Source organism: Enhydra lutris, unplaced genomic scaffold (genome assembly GCF_002288905.1).
Source record: "Enhydra lutris kenyoni isolate GAN:26980312 unplaced genomic scaffold, ASM228890v2 scaffoldscaffold7, whole genome shotgun sequence".
NCBI lineage: Eukaryota > Metazoa > Chordata > Mammalia > Carnivora > Mustelidae > Enhydra > Enhydra lutris.
This window is the reverse complement of record NW_019154091.1, coordinates 38232696-38249548: the sequence shown is the minus strand read 5'-3', so window position 1 is coordinate 38249548 and position 16853 is coordinate 38232696. Positions and strand designations below refer to the sequence as shown.

At 45.6% G+C, this 16853-nt stretch overlaps 1 protein-coding gene across 2 annotated transcripts in view; it reads right to left on the bottom strand.

The window, feature by feature from the left end:
• The window catches only part of LOC111141997 (ETS variant 6), a 232829-nt gene that overhangs the window by 128838 nt on the left and 87138 nt on the right, over nucleotides 1–16853 (bottom strand). The window contains exon 2 of one of the 2 annotated variants that reach the window (XM_022494917.1): nucleotides 10967–11096. In XM_022494917.1, the coding sequence (XP_022350625.1) occupies nucleotides 10967–11096 (130 nt within the window). The remainder of the gene's footprint in view (nucleotides 1–10966; nucleotides 11097–16853) is intronic. The other variant, XM_022494918.1, reaches the window with a different exon arrangement.

The following is a 16853-nucleotide window of genomic DNA, read 5'->3' as shown; positions in this document are numbered from 1 at the left end:
AAATCCCAAATATCTGGGTGAATATTTGATTCATGGCCAAATTTTAAAGGCAGCCAGAGCGCCACACAAAATGCCTGACACAGAGCTGTAAATAGGGGAACGAGAACTATCGGTCTAGGGTGGGGATTTTGTGAGAGGGCTTCACCACCAGCTCGCGCAAGAAGTGAAAAGGGTAAGTGTGGGAGTCAGAACTATGAGAACGCCCGGTGTGAAAGAAATCCGAATGAGAAAGAAAAGAAACCATTTTTTTCTTCTCCCCCACTTTGTTCACTTGTAGTAGGAAAATCTGCCCAAGACAGAGGAACCTTCCGCCCCATCAGAAAAACAGGTCTGTGAACTCGCACCGCCTTTGGGCGACTTCCTCAAGTAAGGCATAGGAGGAGGAAGAAGAAAGAGTCATTTTATTTCCTCAAGAGGGCTGGCACCACGTCATCTGCTCGTATTTATTTCTTGACAATGAGTTCCTAATGTTGGTGACCTGAGAGCTCCTTACGGAGGCAAAATAAAACCACTCATCAGCTTTGCTCAGGAATCACTGATGCCTTGGGCAATTCTTTTCTCCTAGATCCTATACCCCTTCTTCAGAGCCTGGGGCAGTTAAGTAGATGCTCTGAGTAAGGAGTTCAGAGCCCCTATTTAGAAACAGTTTCTTGGGTGTGAGTCTTCATGCCCATGGGATGGTGTAAGTGTCACTGATTCTCTTTGCTGGCTGGGGCGGTTGGAAATGTACTTTAAAGCTCAGCATCAAAGCCTTCACTTTAGAAGCTGAAAGCCTTCATTCCCTTGCCAACTGTGCTTTTTCCCCCCATAATTAATTAATGCATTATTAATTGTGCATGTGCTAGGAGGCTGGCCGAAGGAGGAGGAACAGCGTGGCCCTGTCCATGCAGATCAGCCGGCTTTGCCAAGCTGAAACCCAATGGGCATCTACAGAGGGCGCAAAATGCAGATTGCCATTTTTACAGGTTATAGGAAAGGCAAACGTGCCTCAAGTTGCAGAGGGGATTCCCACAAACGGTGCAGTTGGGGTCAAGTAGGTAGTTACCAGAAGCCACACCTGTGCATAATACACTGGGCAAAGAGCCAACTCACAGTTCTCAGGGCTATGAGAAATAGGGAGCAGGCCTGAGATCAGAGAGAAGGTTCCTGGGACCCCCATGTAAGGGGTGAGTGGCTGCAACAGCCTTCAGAAAATCTGCTGGGGAACTGCCTCCATACCTGATCTCGACCATGGGCAATGGGGGGTAAGTGTCCCATAGTACCAGGTGTTGAGAATTTCTGTATTTCCTTGCAAGAGGGCATCTTCACAAGTCAGTCACAGCTAAAGCAGGGAACAGTTTCCTGTGTCACTGAAATACCACCATTGAACTAAAATTTGATGTTGAGTTCTCAAAGTCAAGTGAATTATCACAATACTTGGCATTTATAGATAATGCTCCACTGCTAATCTCCCTTGTATTTTTCTTCTGTAATCAGAGAACAAATAAAATGTTTGGGCTGTGAAGGACCAGGGGAATCATATACTCAGGCTACTTTGCTTTATGTACAAAGAAACTATAATCCTGGGAAAAAGAACAGATTGTTTGGAATGACCCCCGCCCCCTGCAGGGAGCACGGTGGGCCAATGCTCAAAGGACCGACCCTGGACAAGTGCACTCCCCACTCTATTACCCTGTGGTAGACTTTCCTGGAACATACACCATGTTGGTAAACTGAGGCACAGAGATATCATACAATTTTTCTGAAGCATGTCAGACTAACAGAAAGTATTAGGAAGTGAAAAACTTTATTTCGTGAACTCATTAATATAATCTCTGAGCACATCACCTTTCCTGCTGTTTTAATCATCTGGGAGGTGGATCATCTCTTTTTCACTTAGTTTTGTGTCTAACATTCCGGAACTTATAGAGATACCTGAAAATATACTACAAATAACCATCTGCATAGAGGACTGACTCTGAAAATTTTTCTTCTGCTACTTCACAACATAATTTAGTTTATGTCCCTCATTCTATCCCTTTGGCCCTCCTTGTCTGTAATTTATAAAAATTTCCTTTGAATTAAAAAAAAAAAAAATCAAGCTGTTAGCTTGTATTTTCTCCTTCTAACCAACAGCTTTTTTTTTTTAAGATTTTACTTATTCATTTAAAGGTTTTATTTAAAGATTTTAAAAAGATTTATCTAAAGATTTATTTATTTTTAAAAAGATTTATTTAAAGATTTTATTTATTTATTTGAGAGAGAGAGAGACAGTGAGAGAGAACATGAGAGGGGAGAAGGTCAGAGGGAGAAGCAGACTCCCCATGGAGCTGGGAGCCCGATGTGGGACTTGATCCAGAGACTCTGAGATCATGACCTGAGCCAAAGGCAGTTGCTTAACCAACTGAGCCTCCCAGGTGCCCTAACCAACAGGTTCTAACCATAACTTCTATCAGCTCCTAATGAAGAAGCAACCAAATGAAGTGACAAAAAGCCTAAGGTTTGGGCTTCGATCTGGATTCAAATCATGGCCCCTTCACCTTCTCTCTGTGTGACCTTCAGCAAGTGATTTACCACCCTGAGCCTCAGCTACAGATACAGACATAATCTACCTTGCACCGTTAGAGATCATTCAGAGTAACATACGGAATGGTCCTGGCACCTAGAAAGTGCTCAATGAACAGCAGTGACAGTGATTTCTTTTCCCGTACATTACTGCCCCAGAAATTCTTTTAGAGTGGCATCTTATCCACAGTTCGCCTCAAAACGGCTCCTAAGGAGAAGCAAACTGGCAAATGGGGTATGACCACAAAAAGAGAAACTCATTGGCAAAGATAAGCCACTTCTGGAAAACAAATGGGTGATTAAATCTTAATATTGTGACTTCTTAGGGGAAGCACTACATAGATCGCCTGCTACTCCTGTAATTCTTCTTAAGATATTACTATCCCACGACCTTCAAGACTCACCTGGGTGCCTTTTTTTTTTTTCCTTACTCATTGTTAGAAACCTTCACCTTTCTCAGTGAACCACGTCAGCTCATGCTCCCACCCCAGAGCAGAGAATCCAGCCCCCTCGAATTGCTGAAATCAAGCGTTTCCTGCATAGCCCCACCTGGGTTAGTCTTTTGCTTCCAGGCGTCTCATCTGCAGCCACCACACATCTCCAGCTCTTTATCCAGGACCTAGATCTGCAATCTGCATTTCTATTACTGAAATCCTGGAGCTCCATTTGAGGCTATTTCTATCCATGATCTAGAGGAAACAGAAATAGAGTCTAATTTCAAAGGAATGGAGTTTAATCCACCTACCCGAGATGGAAGCAGGAACTATCAGGGCAGGGTAACTAATTATTCTTGGGAATTTACAGGCAGCACGTGGCCAGAGCCAGGGACAGTTTCCATCTCTGAAACACTGCTCTACCTTGCTTTGGAAGGGACCAGAAGGAAGAAGCGCCAGAACACACGTGGACGGTTCAGGCAACTGACCCAGGATCCCCCTATGGCAACAGTGAACTCAGTAACACCCACATGTCTGTGGCAACTTTCACCTCCAGAAAAACATGAAGATGAGGTGGTCAAAGTCAATCCTGTCAGAAATTCCAAGAGCCTGGGCTGCAGATAAGATCTAACTTGGGCATGAAGCAAAATGAGAGAAAATACCTGTTACCTGAGAATGGAAATTTTATCCTATTTGTATAGACTCAGCCCAAAAAACGTTTTGTGATAATGAAGAGGATAAGAGGAGTAACCTAGGAAAGCCATTTCAAGCCAACATCACACTGAATCTTCCTCATGTCTGTCTGTAAGGGTTGTGTAGCCATACATCAAGTTGGCCATGGAACTTATGGACAGGGGCCCTAACATGCCAAGAGAAAGACCACGGAGCTCCTGATGGTTGGGAAGTCCGAGGGGAGACAGTTGAGAGGAGACAGAAGAAATGGGAGTATCGTTTATTTCCTGTTGTTCAAGTCTCCACTCAGAGGACTGACTGGTTCTCATGGGCTCTTACTTCTAGATGGCTGCCTGGCTTAGTCCATCATCATTTCTCCATATTGGGTCTAGAATAGCGTGGGGTGTCTCTGGGGTCACCTCAATAATCCACGGCACCAGGGAGGGACCACCAACTGCCAAAAGCTTCCAAACATCAACTTCCGAATTCCAAGGACATGGAGAGCCCTCCCTTCCCCACGCCCCCAGGATCAAGGCGCTTTGTCAGAGCTTCTGCCGGAGGAACTGCCTTAAATGTACACGGAGCACACGGCATGAAATGCAAAGTGAAAGAAAAGGTCAATAGACCTCTGGTTATATATTTAAAAGAAAAAAAAAGGGCCTCTATAAATAGCTGCATTTATTGAAGCTGCTTCCTTATCAGGAAGCATGGAGCTAGGAATTAACGTCTGCCTGCATCGGAAATTCTTTCAGACTGCAAGCCCAAAAAGGAAATTTCCCTTCCAAAGCATCCTGGCTGCTCTGTGGCGGGCTGTTTTTTCTCCTCAAGCTGTTTGAAGCAGCTAAGCAGGGCTCTGTGCTGCTGGAAAAGTAGAAAGCCTTCAGGCATTTGTGTGTGGAAAAGTGGAGGCACCCAAAGGAAGGCTTAAGGGAAACAAGATCTAAAACGCGGGTGGCTGGCCATCTTTGTTAGAAGTCCTTACTACTCTGTCAGATGCTGACTGAGAATTAAATCTTCCCCATGTCCTTGCCTCAACTCTGCTGGTGACGTCATGACACGTCACAGGCAGCTGTGCAAGGGGAGGCCATTTTTGGAATACTGATAACGACAGAGGACAGGGGAGGACTTGCTAGGTTTGAGAAGAAGAGTAGGGAAGGCTCAGGAAGGAGACTTACAGACTCCGGCAAGACCAATGAAGAAAACCATGCCAGACAGAGGTACAAAGAGCAGCAGGTAGGAAAGTGCCTGAGAGGAGAACTGAGCTCCCAGAAATCATGGTGTTGTTAGAGGATTTATCTAACAATTCATTTCCACGGTGACTTAGGGAAATCAGCCTCAGTGCCATGTAGACAAAAGTCTAGCCCTTTCATTAGTGAAACAAACAAGGACATACATGCTTCCCTTGGCCCTTGAAAATGAGGAAGCCACCCCCTATCCAGGCTATTTATCAGCTTTGGAAACTGAAAGAGCTCTAGTGAGTTGCTGGCCACTGTTTGCTAGGCACTGTGCGAGGTGCTACCCTGATCCTTATTGCAAACCCTTATGAGTAAGTGTATTAGACCATGTGAGTTTTAGAGAAGTTAAATCATCTTTGTAAATGAAAGAGGAAGCCCTGGAATGCAAACCCACTCAGGTAGGTCTGTATGAACCCCAGTCCTTCCTACTACAAGGCCTTTTCATTTGGAAAGGCAAAAAAAGCAGGAGGACCTGTTCCCAGGTCATTCCTGGTGAAATGCCAGGGGATGTAGGGACATGGCTGAGCCCCACTCCTGGAGCTGGCCCTCTGAGGCCTTCGCGGCCAGCTCTATCCCTCTGGTTGCAGACAGAAACTAAACATCAACCTGAGCTTATGAGAGTGAAGAGAATGGAACAGTAGAGACGCATGGGCAAGACCAGAGTGACTTATTCATAGTGACCGCCTCTGGTTCCTGGTGGAAGCTGACCTGTTGAGGTTCAGCTCAAATGAATGGCCAAGTGCACGACCAGAGCCAAAGCACTCCAGGTCTCTGCACCCACGGCCGGGACGACTCCAAAGTCAGGGCAGCTGCTACTTCCAAGGCCACAAGACTCTGTCATTATGCGTTCTCCCAAGAAGTGTCAGTGGTAACTTCCAAAGTAGATACCGCATTCGGCTCTTCACAGGCTTGGGTCAATCTGGACAATTCGGGGGGCCTATTGGAACCACAGTCATCTCATCAATAAAACAGACTTCATAACACCAGCTTCAAGGACTGTAGCATGACTAAATGAGATAATATACAGGAGCACATGCTGAAGCTTGTAACAATATAAAATACGAAATACGATTATGTTTAATTCCCATTTTTGCCTCTTCTTAGGGAACAAAATTAACTTGCAAGTATATAAAATGGTGGGTTGCTCTAGCTAATTAGGAAAGTGAGGCACTGCATCTCTTTTCACTACCCTAGTTCTAATATAGCCTGGCTTGCCATGTGACTGTCTTCAACTCAGTTACTCTGCTGAGAAGGCAAAATCACCAAGTGGGTGAGCCGCTAGGTAACGTTTCCAAAGGAAGGCATTAAATTAAATTATTAAACACACACAAGTAGGAGTAGTAACGTAAGAATTTTGAAAGATTCACAAGGAAAGGAAGTAGAGCCAAGGGACTATTTCTGGTGTTCTGATTCTAGAAAACTGAGCGGCTATTATGGCAATTTATTAACCCGCAACATCATAAACCGTAACCCTATTAGATATGATGAATGAGTCCTAGGATATGATTTTTAAATATCAATTCATGGGGGGTTATAAGGCCAAAGCGGCACCACAGAATGCCGAGTTTCTGGACAAAGTGACACCGTCAACCTGTAATTAGAGGTGACTCTATCGGCTGCATCCGAAGTGATAATGTGAGAAGGAATTTAAAATAAAGAAAAGACACTTAGTGGTTTAAATTCTGCCTAAATAAGTCTGAAACACACTTACTATGATCAGATGGGCAACCCTGAGCATCTCTGTCAGAGGCTGAGTGTTTCGTGGGGTTGATAACCACCTCGTGAGGCACCCACGGCGGCCCTCTTGCCACACACACCTCCCCCAGGAATTTACAAGAAGGTGGTCTTTGGGCAGACAAATTAGAAAAGTCTCTGGGCCAGGGGCGCCCGGGTGGCTCCGTCGGTTAAGCAACTGCCTTCAGCTCAGGTCAAGATCTCAGGGTCCTGGGATTGAGTCCTGTGTCGGGTTCCCTGCTCAGCTAGAGGTCTGCTTCTCCCTCTGCCCCTCTCTCTGCTCATGCTCTTCTCTCTCTCGAATAAATAAATGAAAAATCTTTAAAAAGGAAGGATGGAAGGAAGGAAGGTAGGATGGAAGGATCTCCCCGTCACATCATGAGGACCCTCGTGAGAATGAGGCAAAAGCCTTCACTGGCTGGAGAATCAAGAGGGAGCTCCTCTTGGCACAATCGGGGGTCTTTGGTCCTTTAAGTGTTTTCAAGGTACAGTGAGAGGCTTTGTTCCCATTAAGGACTAGAACTTTGTGTCTCCCACTACCTGCTGTAATTGTTATACTTTAGTTCTTCTACCCTCAAGCTTAAAAAGAAGTCAGTACCCTTTGCAGAAGGAGAAAAGGATATAAAGAAGAAGCCCTTTCTATCTTCTCCATAAGCATATGGTGTCTGCTCTCCTAGTGAAACAGGCAGGTTCCAGAAACCCGCTGCAAGACTGCTGATGGGGCCCGGCTTGCACGTGTGGGCAGCGAAGAGGCCAGGCCAGAATGGCGTGGGGCTGGCCCTTCTTCCCTTGGCTCTCCTCCTTTCCCAGGCCTGGACTACCCCACCCGGTCCTAGTAAGTCCTCTATAATCACCACTTAACACTTTGCTCCATTTACCACTTTGTTTTCATCACAGGCACAAAGAAGGAGAGGCATTAGTTTCTACTTCTCGATAGCTTGCTAATTTGTCACACTCTGTCTTCAGAATAAAAAGGTGAGAAACCCTCAGTATGAGAATCTTCACTATTATAGGCCCTGCCTTCCCTCCAACCAGGAAAGGATATATTTTGACTTAAGAACGAAAAGAGAAAAAGAGTTAAGGGAGAAGGTTTATCTGGAGATCAAGGAGGACAAATGGTTTGGAAAGACGCGACTTTGAGGCACACGAGTCTGGAGAGTATCTCTTTAAAACAAGCAGCTAAAAATGCTTTCGACCTAGCAATACCATAAATGTCCTGCTGCTGTCTCGGCTTCCAGATTCTTCCCCGTACTTTCCATGAGCATTCCATTGGGAATTGTCTGGAATCCCAGATTAAAACAGCAATAACCCAATTCCCTTGTTAGAATATTTATTTTCTTTTTGGTTTGGAAACCCAGCTGGGATGCATCCTCCAAGTATATGGTGCAGCCTCAACCATCCTGGGGGGCTGCGTGAGACGTTTCTCAAACAGCTTGATGGGCAGCTGAATCCTGGAATCCAAGGAGGAGGAGGGCAGCTTGGGCCGCATGTGGAAAGCCCCAGCTGAGGACAGACAGCAAGAGCCTGGGAGCTTCCATTTTCAGAGGATTCAGTCCAGATGTCGGGACCAACGGGGCTCAAAGTCAGGCTGCTGAAGAGAAGGCATCACCCTGACCTGAATCCATACTCTAACACCTGATTATATTCTAAGGGCGGCAGGGATTTGCTGCAGTCCTGTATTTGATCATTATATATGTGGGAACCCACCCATCCATCCATCCATCCAACCATCTGAGGGACATAAGCCAACTATTCCACAACCCACTGACCAGTTAGAAGATTCCAGCCATAAACCATTTCCGCCACTACAGCCACATCAGTGAATACCACCAAAGTGTCAACCCTGAATTCATCCATCTATCCAAAAAGTATTTATTAAACACACTTACATAGTGGCATAATAGACAAGAGCGTAGGCTCTGGAGTCAGAACGGAGTTTGAATCCCGACTGTACCCTTTATTAACTGTGTGACCTTGGCAAGTTCTTTAAATTCTCTAAGCCCTAAATTCCTTATATGTGGCCCAAATATTAAAAGAATATCTACCTTACACGTACTGCTGAGAGAATGAAACAAAATAATTTACATAAAGGACTCCACACAGTGCCTGGACCAGGGCCTGCAAAGCAAGGGTAGGCAGACCAGCTGAGGCCCATGAGGAAACCGTCTACTTCAGAAACAGTGCTGGCATGAAAGTTCCAAGTATGTAGAAGGACTCCCTAAGTGAGCTCATGACAGTTTAAAGTGAAGAGGGCCGTTAAATGTTCTCTTGTCGCAGCACAAAACTGTATGGTAGGGAAACTGGGTAGTATGATGACTGACTCACAGTCAACCAGCTAGTTTAAGAGCAGAACTAATTAGGAATGAAGATCTTCAGACTAGTTAGTTTGGTGTGTTTCTCCGTTTCTTCTGCCACAGTGACTACCAATGGGGAGGCAGTCCTGTAGTAAAAGGGCTTCCAAAAATAAAGGCATCCAGAGGCAAATCAAGAGTCAGGGCCTCCTTGGGGGTGGGGGAATGTCTCAAAATAAAGGGATTAAAAAGCTATGAGAGAAATCTCTGTTTAGGACAAGTGTTCACACATTTTCTCCCCTTTACTTGACTTTAAACTCTGTAAGGACAAGGAGTTTGGTCTGCTTTGTTCGCTTTGGTATTCCCAGCACCCACAAGAGTGTCCAATGCAGCACAGACGATCAATAACTATTCGTGGAGTAAATAAATGAAGGAGACTAGATGGCAGGGCTCTTCTGCCTGCACGGCCTGAGCGCGTTCGATTTGGAAGTGATTATTCCTGGAGTGAATGTACTGGTCACAGGACAGCCTCTGGGGGAAAGGATGCTATTACCTGACTCTGGTTTCTTTTCCAGTCCCGTCTACTCCTCTGGCTCCCCAATGCTCTGGTTTACCAAGGACAACAGTGCCCGCCGTCATGATCCTGGCATGGCAAGGCTACAGTCCCAATCTCACCTTCAAAAGTTCATTGTGGAGAAGGTGGGAGAGTGGTGCTCTGCCCTTTACCTCCTTGCACAAGTGAAGGTGGAATGTGCGGACTGTCACTTGTAGTAGCTTTGTAAATACTGACTGAAGCTGAAAGAGGGGACGGAAGGGTTCTCGTAGCACTCAGCTCCTCCGGGTAAGCCCAGCTACCATCCTCACTGGAGGAGAAGGGATAACCAGCAATATTCCCCTAGGACTTCCCAGCAACACAGTCACCTGATTCCCTGAATTCTCACACGGTGAACAAAGAGGAGCCTACATCCTGTCTCTTTTATTCTCCACTTTCAGCAAGCTACCTTCTGGCTTCTGAGAAGGGATGGAATAAGAGGCAGCAAATATCCTGGGGAGTGTCCCCATGCCAGAAAGACAGAGCAAGCACAACCGTGTCACTGCTAAAGTATGAGGAATCAGCCAGGGAACGGCCAAGGTGACCCCCTGTGTCTTCTATAACCTGGACCTGTGCCCTCGGGACAACATTCAAGTCAGAAAACCTGGCATTTTCTTGGCCACTGAGATCCGGGTGGGAATCAGGTGACTCATTCTCCCCAGCTGCCCCATCACGCTGTACCATCTAGGCTGGGTGGCAGCACAGGAAAGAAAGACAAAAAGGAAATGACAGGTGTCGGCTGCTTTGGAGGCTGGCCCCGAGATCACAAGTGGGTTGGCCCTGGTGCTCTGCCAAGCTGCAGTTGAGGACTGGGACAGGGAGTTGGGAGAGGCAAAGGACAGAGGAGATCTAAGAGAGAAAGGTGGAAAGAGCGCAAACTGACCAGAGCTACAGGGCCAAGGCCGGCGCAAGAGAACAGGAGAGGGGAGGAGAAGAAAGGACAGAACAGGAAGGCCATATCCAGGCAGTAAAATGAAGGAAAGAAAAGCAGCCAGTATGCATGGAGGAGAGGGGCAGGCTCTGTAAAGAAAGGAAGAACACAGCCTAAAAGCAAAGCAGGGAAGGAGTCTGACTCAGGAACTGCCCAAAATTTCAGGCCCATGAAAATATTAAAAAGAGGAGTTAAGTGTGAACGTAGGGAGACGGAAAAACTTCCCCCCAAAAGTTCCCTTTGCCTCTTAGGAGATATAGTGGATTCTGCCATACAGTACACATTTCCAGATGTTGGGGGTAATGCGGCAACAGGGGACAGGAGTTTCAAGCTTTTCGATGGGCTGCAAAGCAGCTTCGCAAAGTGGACCCCAAGTGACAGTCTCAGAGCTTGCCCCTCTCCAGCCCCAAGCCCCACGCCCCCCCCCCCACAGTCGCACAGTCAGTCCTTCCCCTGTCAGTCAGTCCATCCTTCTGGCGGTGGCATTGGGCATCCGTCCTCCCACCCCCGCGCACGCGCCGACAGACACTCACGCAGGTGCGCGGGCAGGCGGATCGAGTCGTCCTCCATCCTGAGCGCTCGGGGCACTGGAACATGAAGCGGAGTCGAGGAAGTGTAACTCGGCACCGGGCTCTCGGGAGGTGTATATGAAATTCGTTCCTGCTGTTAAAAAGAAGGGCAGGAAGAGAGGAGGGGGAAGAAGACAATGAAGGCTTGGAACTGACTTGGGTGTGAAAACAAGGAGGTGGGGGGAGCAAAGGGGGCATTTGAGGAGGGGGTGGCCCAGGCTCCACAGCAATCCCTCTCGCCCCTCTCCAGCCACTCCATATACTAGTTGTCTTTCAGAGCTCCAGCATTTGGGATTTCTAACAAGGCTCTGGAAAGGCTGAACACAGGGCTTCTCCTTCGGACTGGGGTCAAGAGGTGTCCATTTCCCCCTCTCCACACTAGTGATTTGTTCAAGTGCAGAGGAGAAACGAGGTGGAGGAAATGAAACAGCATATCCAAGAGAACGGCTTTAAAGACTACGCTCTCAAAAATTACTTGTCCAAGTCCCATAATTAATGTCACCCTACATTAAAACCACGTTTCCTCTTCCCTGGCAACATCCCCAGCTTCTAATACAAATATGATTCTGTACTCAGACCCAATGAGAGGTGAGCTCAAAGTGACGGCTTGTAAGTTCTACATTTAGTTCATAAATCTACAAGCAAGATTCTTCTCTGGTCCACCTACCTCATTATAAACCAAAAAAACCCAGTTTAATTTCTTCCTTCATAGCAGGGAATTATCTGCAACAGTAATGGCATCTCTTGTCCCTTCATTCTCCAACTCAGAATTGATACTTCCCTTCCTTCTTTTCAGAGCTCCTTCAAGAACACTCTGCATTTAAAGGCAAGTACTGCTTCACTGAAGATCCTGACTCAACTGACAAGGAAAGGGGGGAGGGGGACTTACTTCTGCAGATACACTGTTTAAATTCAAACAGATAGTGTTTGTTGGAGCAATTAAAACAACTGGAAGGGATGGGAAGGATTATTACCAGGCTTTAAGTTAAAACACAGCAAATAATGGCAAGGAACCAACTATTATGTTTAGCGAGAAGAGCAGTGCAATTTGCATCTTAGATCAATTACTTTGACTTAAAGTCTATACGTAAATAAACGGAACTTCCATTCTTTCTGTGGTTCAGCTGGGCAAAGTAAAGTGGGACATACAAGGGCCAAAAATTAATTGGGGGAAAAAGACCAGTAAGATGCCATTATGAATACAAGAAGCAAGAGCAAAAGAAAAATCGCAGATGAAAATAAAGCAAAGGGGGTGTTTATGTTTTGGAAAGATGGTTCTCAAACATTTTATATTTCATCAAATGTGCAAAGGGAAGCAGGGGAGTCCCCGTGGCTCTATAACCAAATTAAAGCTTCTCTTCTGCTCAGAGCCTGGAAAGTTTGGTGGTTGTGGTAGGAAGTTTCGATTTTAAATGAATATATACATATTTCTGTAATTTCCGAATGGAATCGCTAGACCTTCCCTGAGGCATCCTCTGCCAGCAACTAGGGCATTTGGAATATTTCCGTTTAAACATACATCCTAAACTCTCCTCATGAATTTCTTAATTAAAGGCAGACGCACACATCCTAGATTTCATTGCTGTATCAATCAAGATGGCCAGTGAAAGGTCACCCAGGGGCAAAACTTCAACTTCATTTTTCTGGAATTTTATCAATCACACATATTTTGAGCACCTCTGGCTTAAGGAGGAGTTATACTTTTTGGTGTTTGGCTTGGGGTTTTTGGGGTGAAAAAGGCAAAGACATCAACACACCTATGGGAAACATACAAAATCTGTTTAGGGGTTTTTCAAAGTGAAATGGGCTTTTTAAGCATTCTAAACACAGTCTGTTTTTCTAGTTTAACAAATTCTCCACACACTTCAACTCTCGAAAAGAGAGGGAAAAAAAAAACAACCCAGTCCCAATATATGTCTAGATATCTTATCTGCCGTTAACTTTATTCCCAGAAATAGCTTTGTTTTGTTAGGGTTTTTGCAGAAGTGAAACTGTTGATGAAGAAAACATAGTGCAGCCAAAGAGTTTTCAAATGGCATGGCACAAGTGCGAGAAAAAAAGATGTGGCATTTCATAATATGATGACTGTCTCTTAAAGCAAGGAGAGACTCACCAGATCCTGCAACTAGTCCCTGGGACAGGCCTCGTCATCCCAGCTCCCTCGCCCCTCACCAAGTCCATTGAGGACAAAAATGGAAGAAACCCAGCCCCCCAAACGGATTTTACTTTGTTTCCTGGAAAATCTACCTCTAGCCTACTGGTAAGAGTCAAGCTAGTTATCACCTTTAAAACGTATATATTCTGACTTGCTAAATTATCACCACTGTCCCTTCATTTCACTGTCCTTTCTCAGGAGGATCCCCCCTCTCCATTTCACCCCCATGTCCAAACAATTCTAGATGGAGACAGATTCTAGATTCTTGTTCTGGAAGACAGTTTCTACTCAGCAACATTCCATGCAACACCATAAGCTTGGGATGGGAAGCTCTTTTTTAAAGGTTCCATGAAGAGATTTGTCAGTAGCAGCAGAAGAGGGGGTGCCTTGTCTAAGAGTGGGGAAAGCGAAATGCACTTCTAGGACCTTGAGCAATATGCTAGCAGCCATTACACACCTATCCTGACCCCAGTTCAGCAGCCAGGTGAGCATTCGGGGGACCGCAGAAAGGACACCACGCAGGACATGGGCTCCTTTCCTAAACGGAACAAAACACACGCCCGGGAATCCCACACCGCAGGCTTATCTCCCTTTGTCTCTTTTTGTTAATTACTAGGGAGACTCACACAGTTCACATTGTTTCATCTATTCCTATAACCAGGCACTTAACAGACTATCAGCAATTAGAAATAGGAAACAAACACTATATCAGATGGAAACATCTAGACAGAGAGGCTCAAGGAGGGCAACATCCAATTTCTCAAATGAAGGGAACCTCTTTATCCTCACAACTGCTTCTGGGGTCCAATCCCCAGCAAAGGGAAGTAGGAGCACCCGCTTACTGCTCATTCACCTCAAAAGCAAATTGTCAGTCGGATGAAAACCAGAGGTGTTTTATTTTAACAGTACAGAGGGAATAACGACTTTCCCAAGAGGATTATAACCACTGCTCTAATTAAATTAAAATGCTACAGACAGCGATATTAATGCATTCAAGTGTTGTAGGGGAATAAACTGCCGGCAGAGGTCAATGGTGTGACTGAAAAGGCCGTGATGTGGTTACGTTATTGTTTAGATGCTAAAAAAGTAAAATAAAATAATAAAATAAAATGTGCTTCTCTCAAATTTGCAGACACAACCTATCAAACCAACCTACAGAACAAAAGCGAAGCATTGCCATTTCTGAGACCAATTGTAATATCTAAGGTGGGGGGGGCGGGGAGCAGCACAAAGCTCTGAAAAGAGAAAATAAAGCTAAAAATAGTTTTAGGCAAGGGATGAAATGTAAATTTCACTAACCATTATAGAAAGCTTTCTTTGCTTTTCTTTCTTTCTTTCTTTTTTTTTACTTTAAATGGAAGACAAAGTAGAGTGGCTGCAAGCATTGAATTACCTGAACCAAAATGAGGTTTATTCCCTGTCCTCCTTCCTCCCCCAAACCATGAAGGGCCAGTGAAGCGTACCCATTGGATTCTGCTCATTTTTAAATTAAGTGCTTAGGAGCCTGTGACTAGCACATAAAATGAGCTTAAAGATTTTATGCTCCGTAGAAAAATGGTATTTTCCTCTTCCTTCCTCCCCACCCCATGGTTACATATCACAGAATAGAAGAGTCAAAAAATGAATATTCTTATTACCAAAAACATCTTCCCTTTTCAAAATTATTCAATACAGAGCCTCTATAAATCACCGGGAGCCCCCTGGTGCATTTACACATTTGTTTTTACACCATTAGTTCTTTAAAGAGGCTGAAGGGTTGAGACACTTAGAGCCTGTCGCTAATTAAATATTAACTTCCTGGAAATAAAGATAAAGCATTTCTGGAACTGAGAGACACAGAAGCAAAGTCTGGTTGTACTTACAAAAAGATGGTTTACAGGTCATTTTAAACATTCCTCTAAAGCGCAGGTGTCCTGGATATAGGCACTGTTTTTCCCAAAATAGCCCCCAGCCCGACTCGGAATGCCAGATGACCCCAAGGATGGTTTCTGAGGCCCATGTACAGTCCTGAGAAGGAAGAGTGCCACGAAAACAGACAGGGAGACCATCTCTCAGGGAATTAGGGTAAAAACTCTACAGGTGCCCTTGCATCCTGCTACACTTAGTGGTGCCTCTTTGCTGCAATGAAACTGACACCTCCGCCAAGATGGCAAACAGCAGGGCCCGAGGTGCAGTGGGCACGCTGGTAACACTCAAGCTTTGGAGAGAAAGAGCTCTTTTTCACCCTGCAGGTTTTCAAGAGAGCTGCCGGGGAAAGATGATGCTTGACACCACAGTTTGTTTTCTACAGACAGAAGAGAAGACATGCCTCCCGTAGGAAGTGACTTACCGAGCTTTGATAAACTGAAGTTGGAATGCACAATTATTTAAGTCCACTCTTCTGGCTGCAAAATGATGCAAGGGGGTAGCTAGAGCTTTTATTAAACAAGTTTTCATTAACCAGCGAAATCCATATGTCACCCCAAAACTGAGCAAGACAGAAACTGGAGCGGCACAGTTTTCGAGGTTTTTGATTCAGTGGATGCAAACAGACGTGCACAAGAACCTGAACTAACACACTCTCGAGCGCCAATTTCTTGCACTTGAAAAACTGTTGAATATTTTGTTCACCCCCAAAGGTAGCGAGATCAGGTTGGAGAACTTGGGGAAAGATGCAAACACCAGTCTGCTTTGCTATATACACACTGTACCCACAGCACAGGCCACGGCGGCTTTGGCCTTTCTCCAGAAGGAAGCAGTATGCCTTAGGGTCTAGGATCTACTTGGGGATCCACTTCAGAGCTCTGAAGGAGAGTCTCTTGGAGGCTCTGAGAGACATCTATCACAGTGGCCCGAGTAGGCCCTCCTCCTAGTGTCTAGCTCCTTTCCTGAGAGAAACATCTCTCTGGGCGCTGGGTCGCTGGATTTGTACAGCCCAATGGGTCTTTGGCTTTTAACATGCTTGCAGTCATTCCGTGGGGGAAAACAGTAGGGATACCCTTGTAAATTAGGATACGTGGAGCTGCACTCCTAGTCCCTGTGGCTCTGTTCTTGTTGCCCAGATACCCATTCAGCCCTTGGAACGGGGTGTGGTGTCTCCAACAAACCACATACACACTGATGGAGAGATCTTCCTAGGAGCCCGGCTTCATGGGTCTACGAAAGGCTCTTGCTTTGGACATCTGAGCAGATGGGTTCAGGACCTGAAATATGCAGATTCCTGTATATTTACAATGGAAATAGCCCCCTTCCTCACCTTCCCAGCCTAAAATCAGAAGACAGCATATCATGTCTGTCAATCAGACACAATTAGTTACAGCATCTCTCTTTTTTTAAGATTTTATTTATTTATTTGACAGACAGAGATCACAAGTAGGGAGAGAGGCAGGCAGGGAGAGGGGGGAAGCCTGCTCCCTGCTGAGCAGAGAGCCCGATACAGAGCTTGATCTCAGGACCCTGAGACCATGACCTGAGCCGAAGGCAGAGGCTTAACTCACTGAGCCACTCAGGTGCCCCTAGTCACAGCATCTTAAGTCTTCCCTTTGCCCAGAACTCTGTTCTCTGTGCACAGCAAAGTGAATAAAAAGAGGCATGAGCAATGGGCCCCATAGTCAAACATTGCTGTAGAAGATCACGAGGGTGTTTTATTCCTCCGTGGTTGTTATGAATACTTCGGCATTCATCAGGCATCCGCTAGCAGCCAACACCTGTACTAGG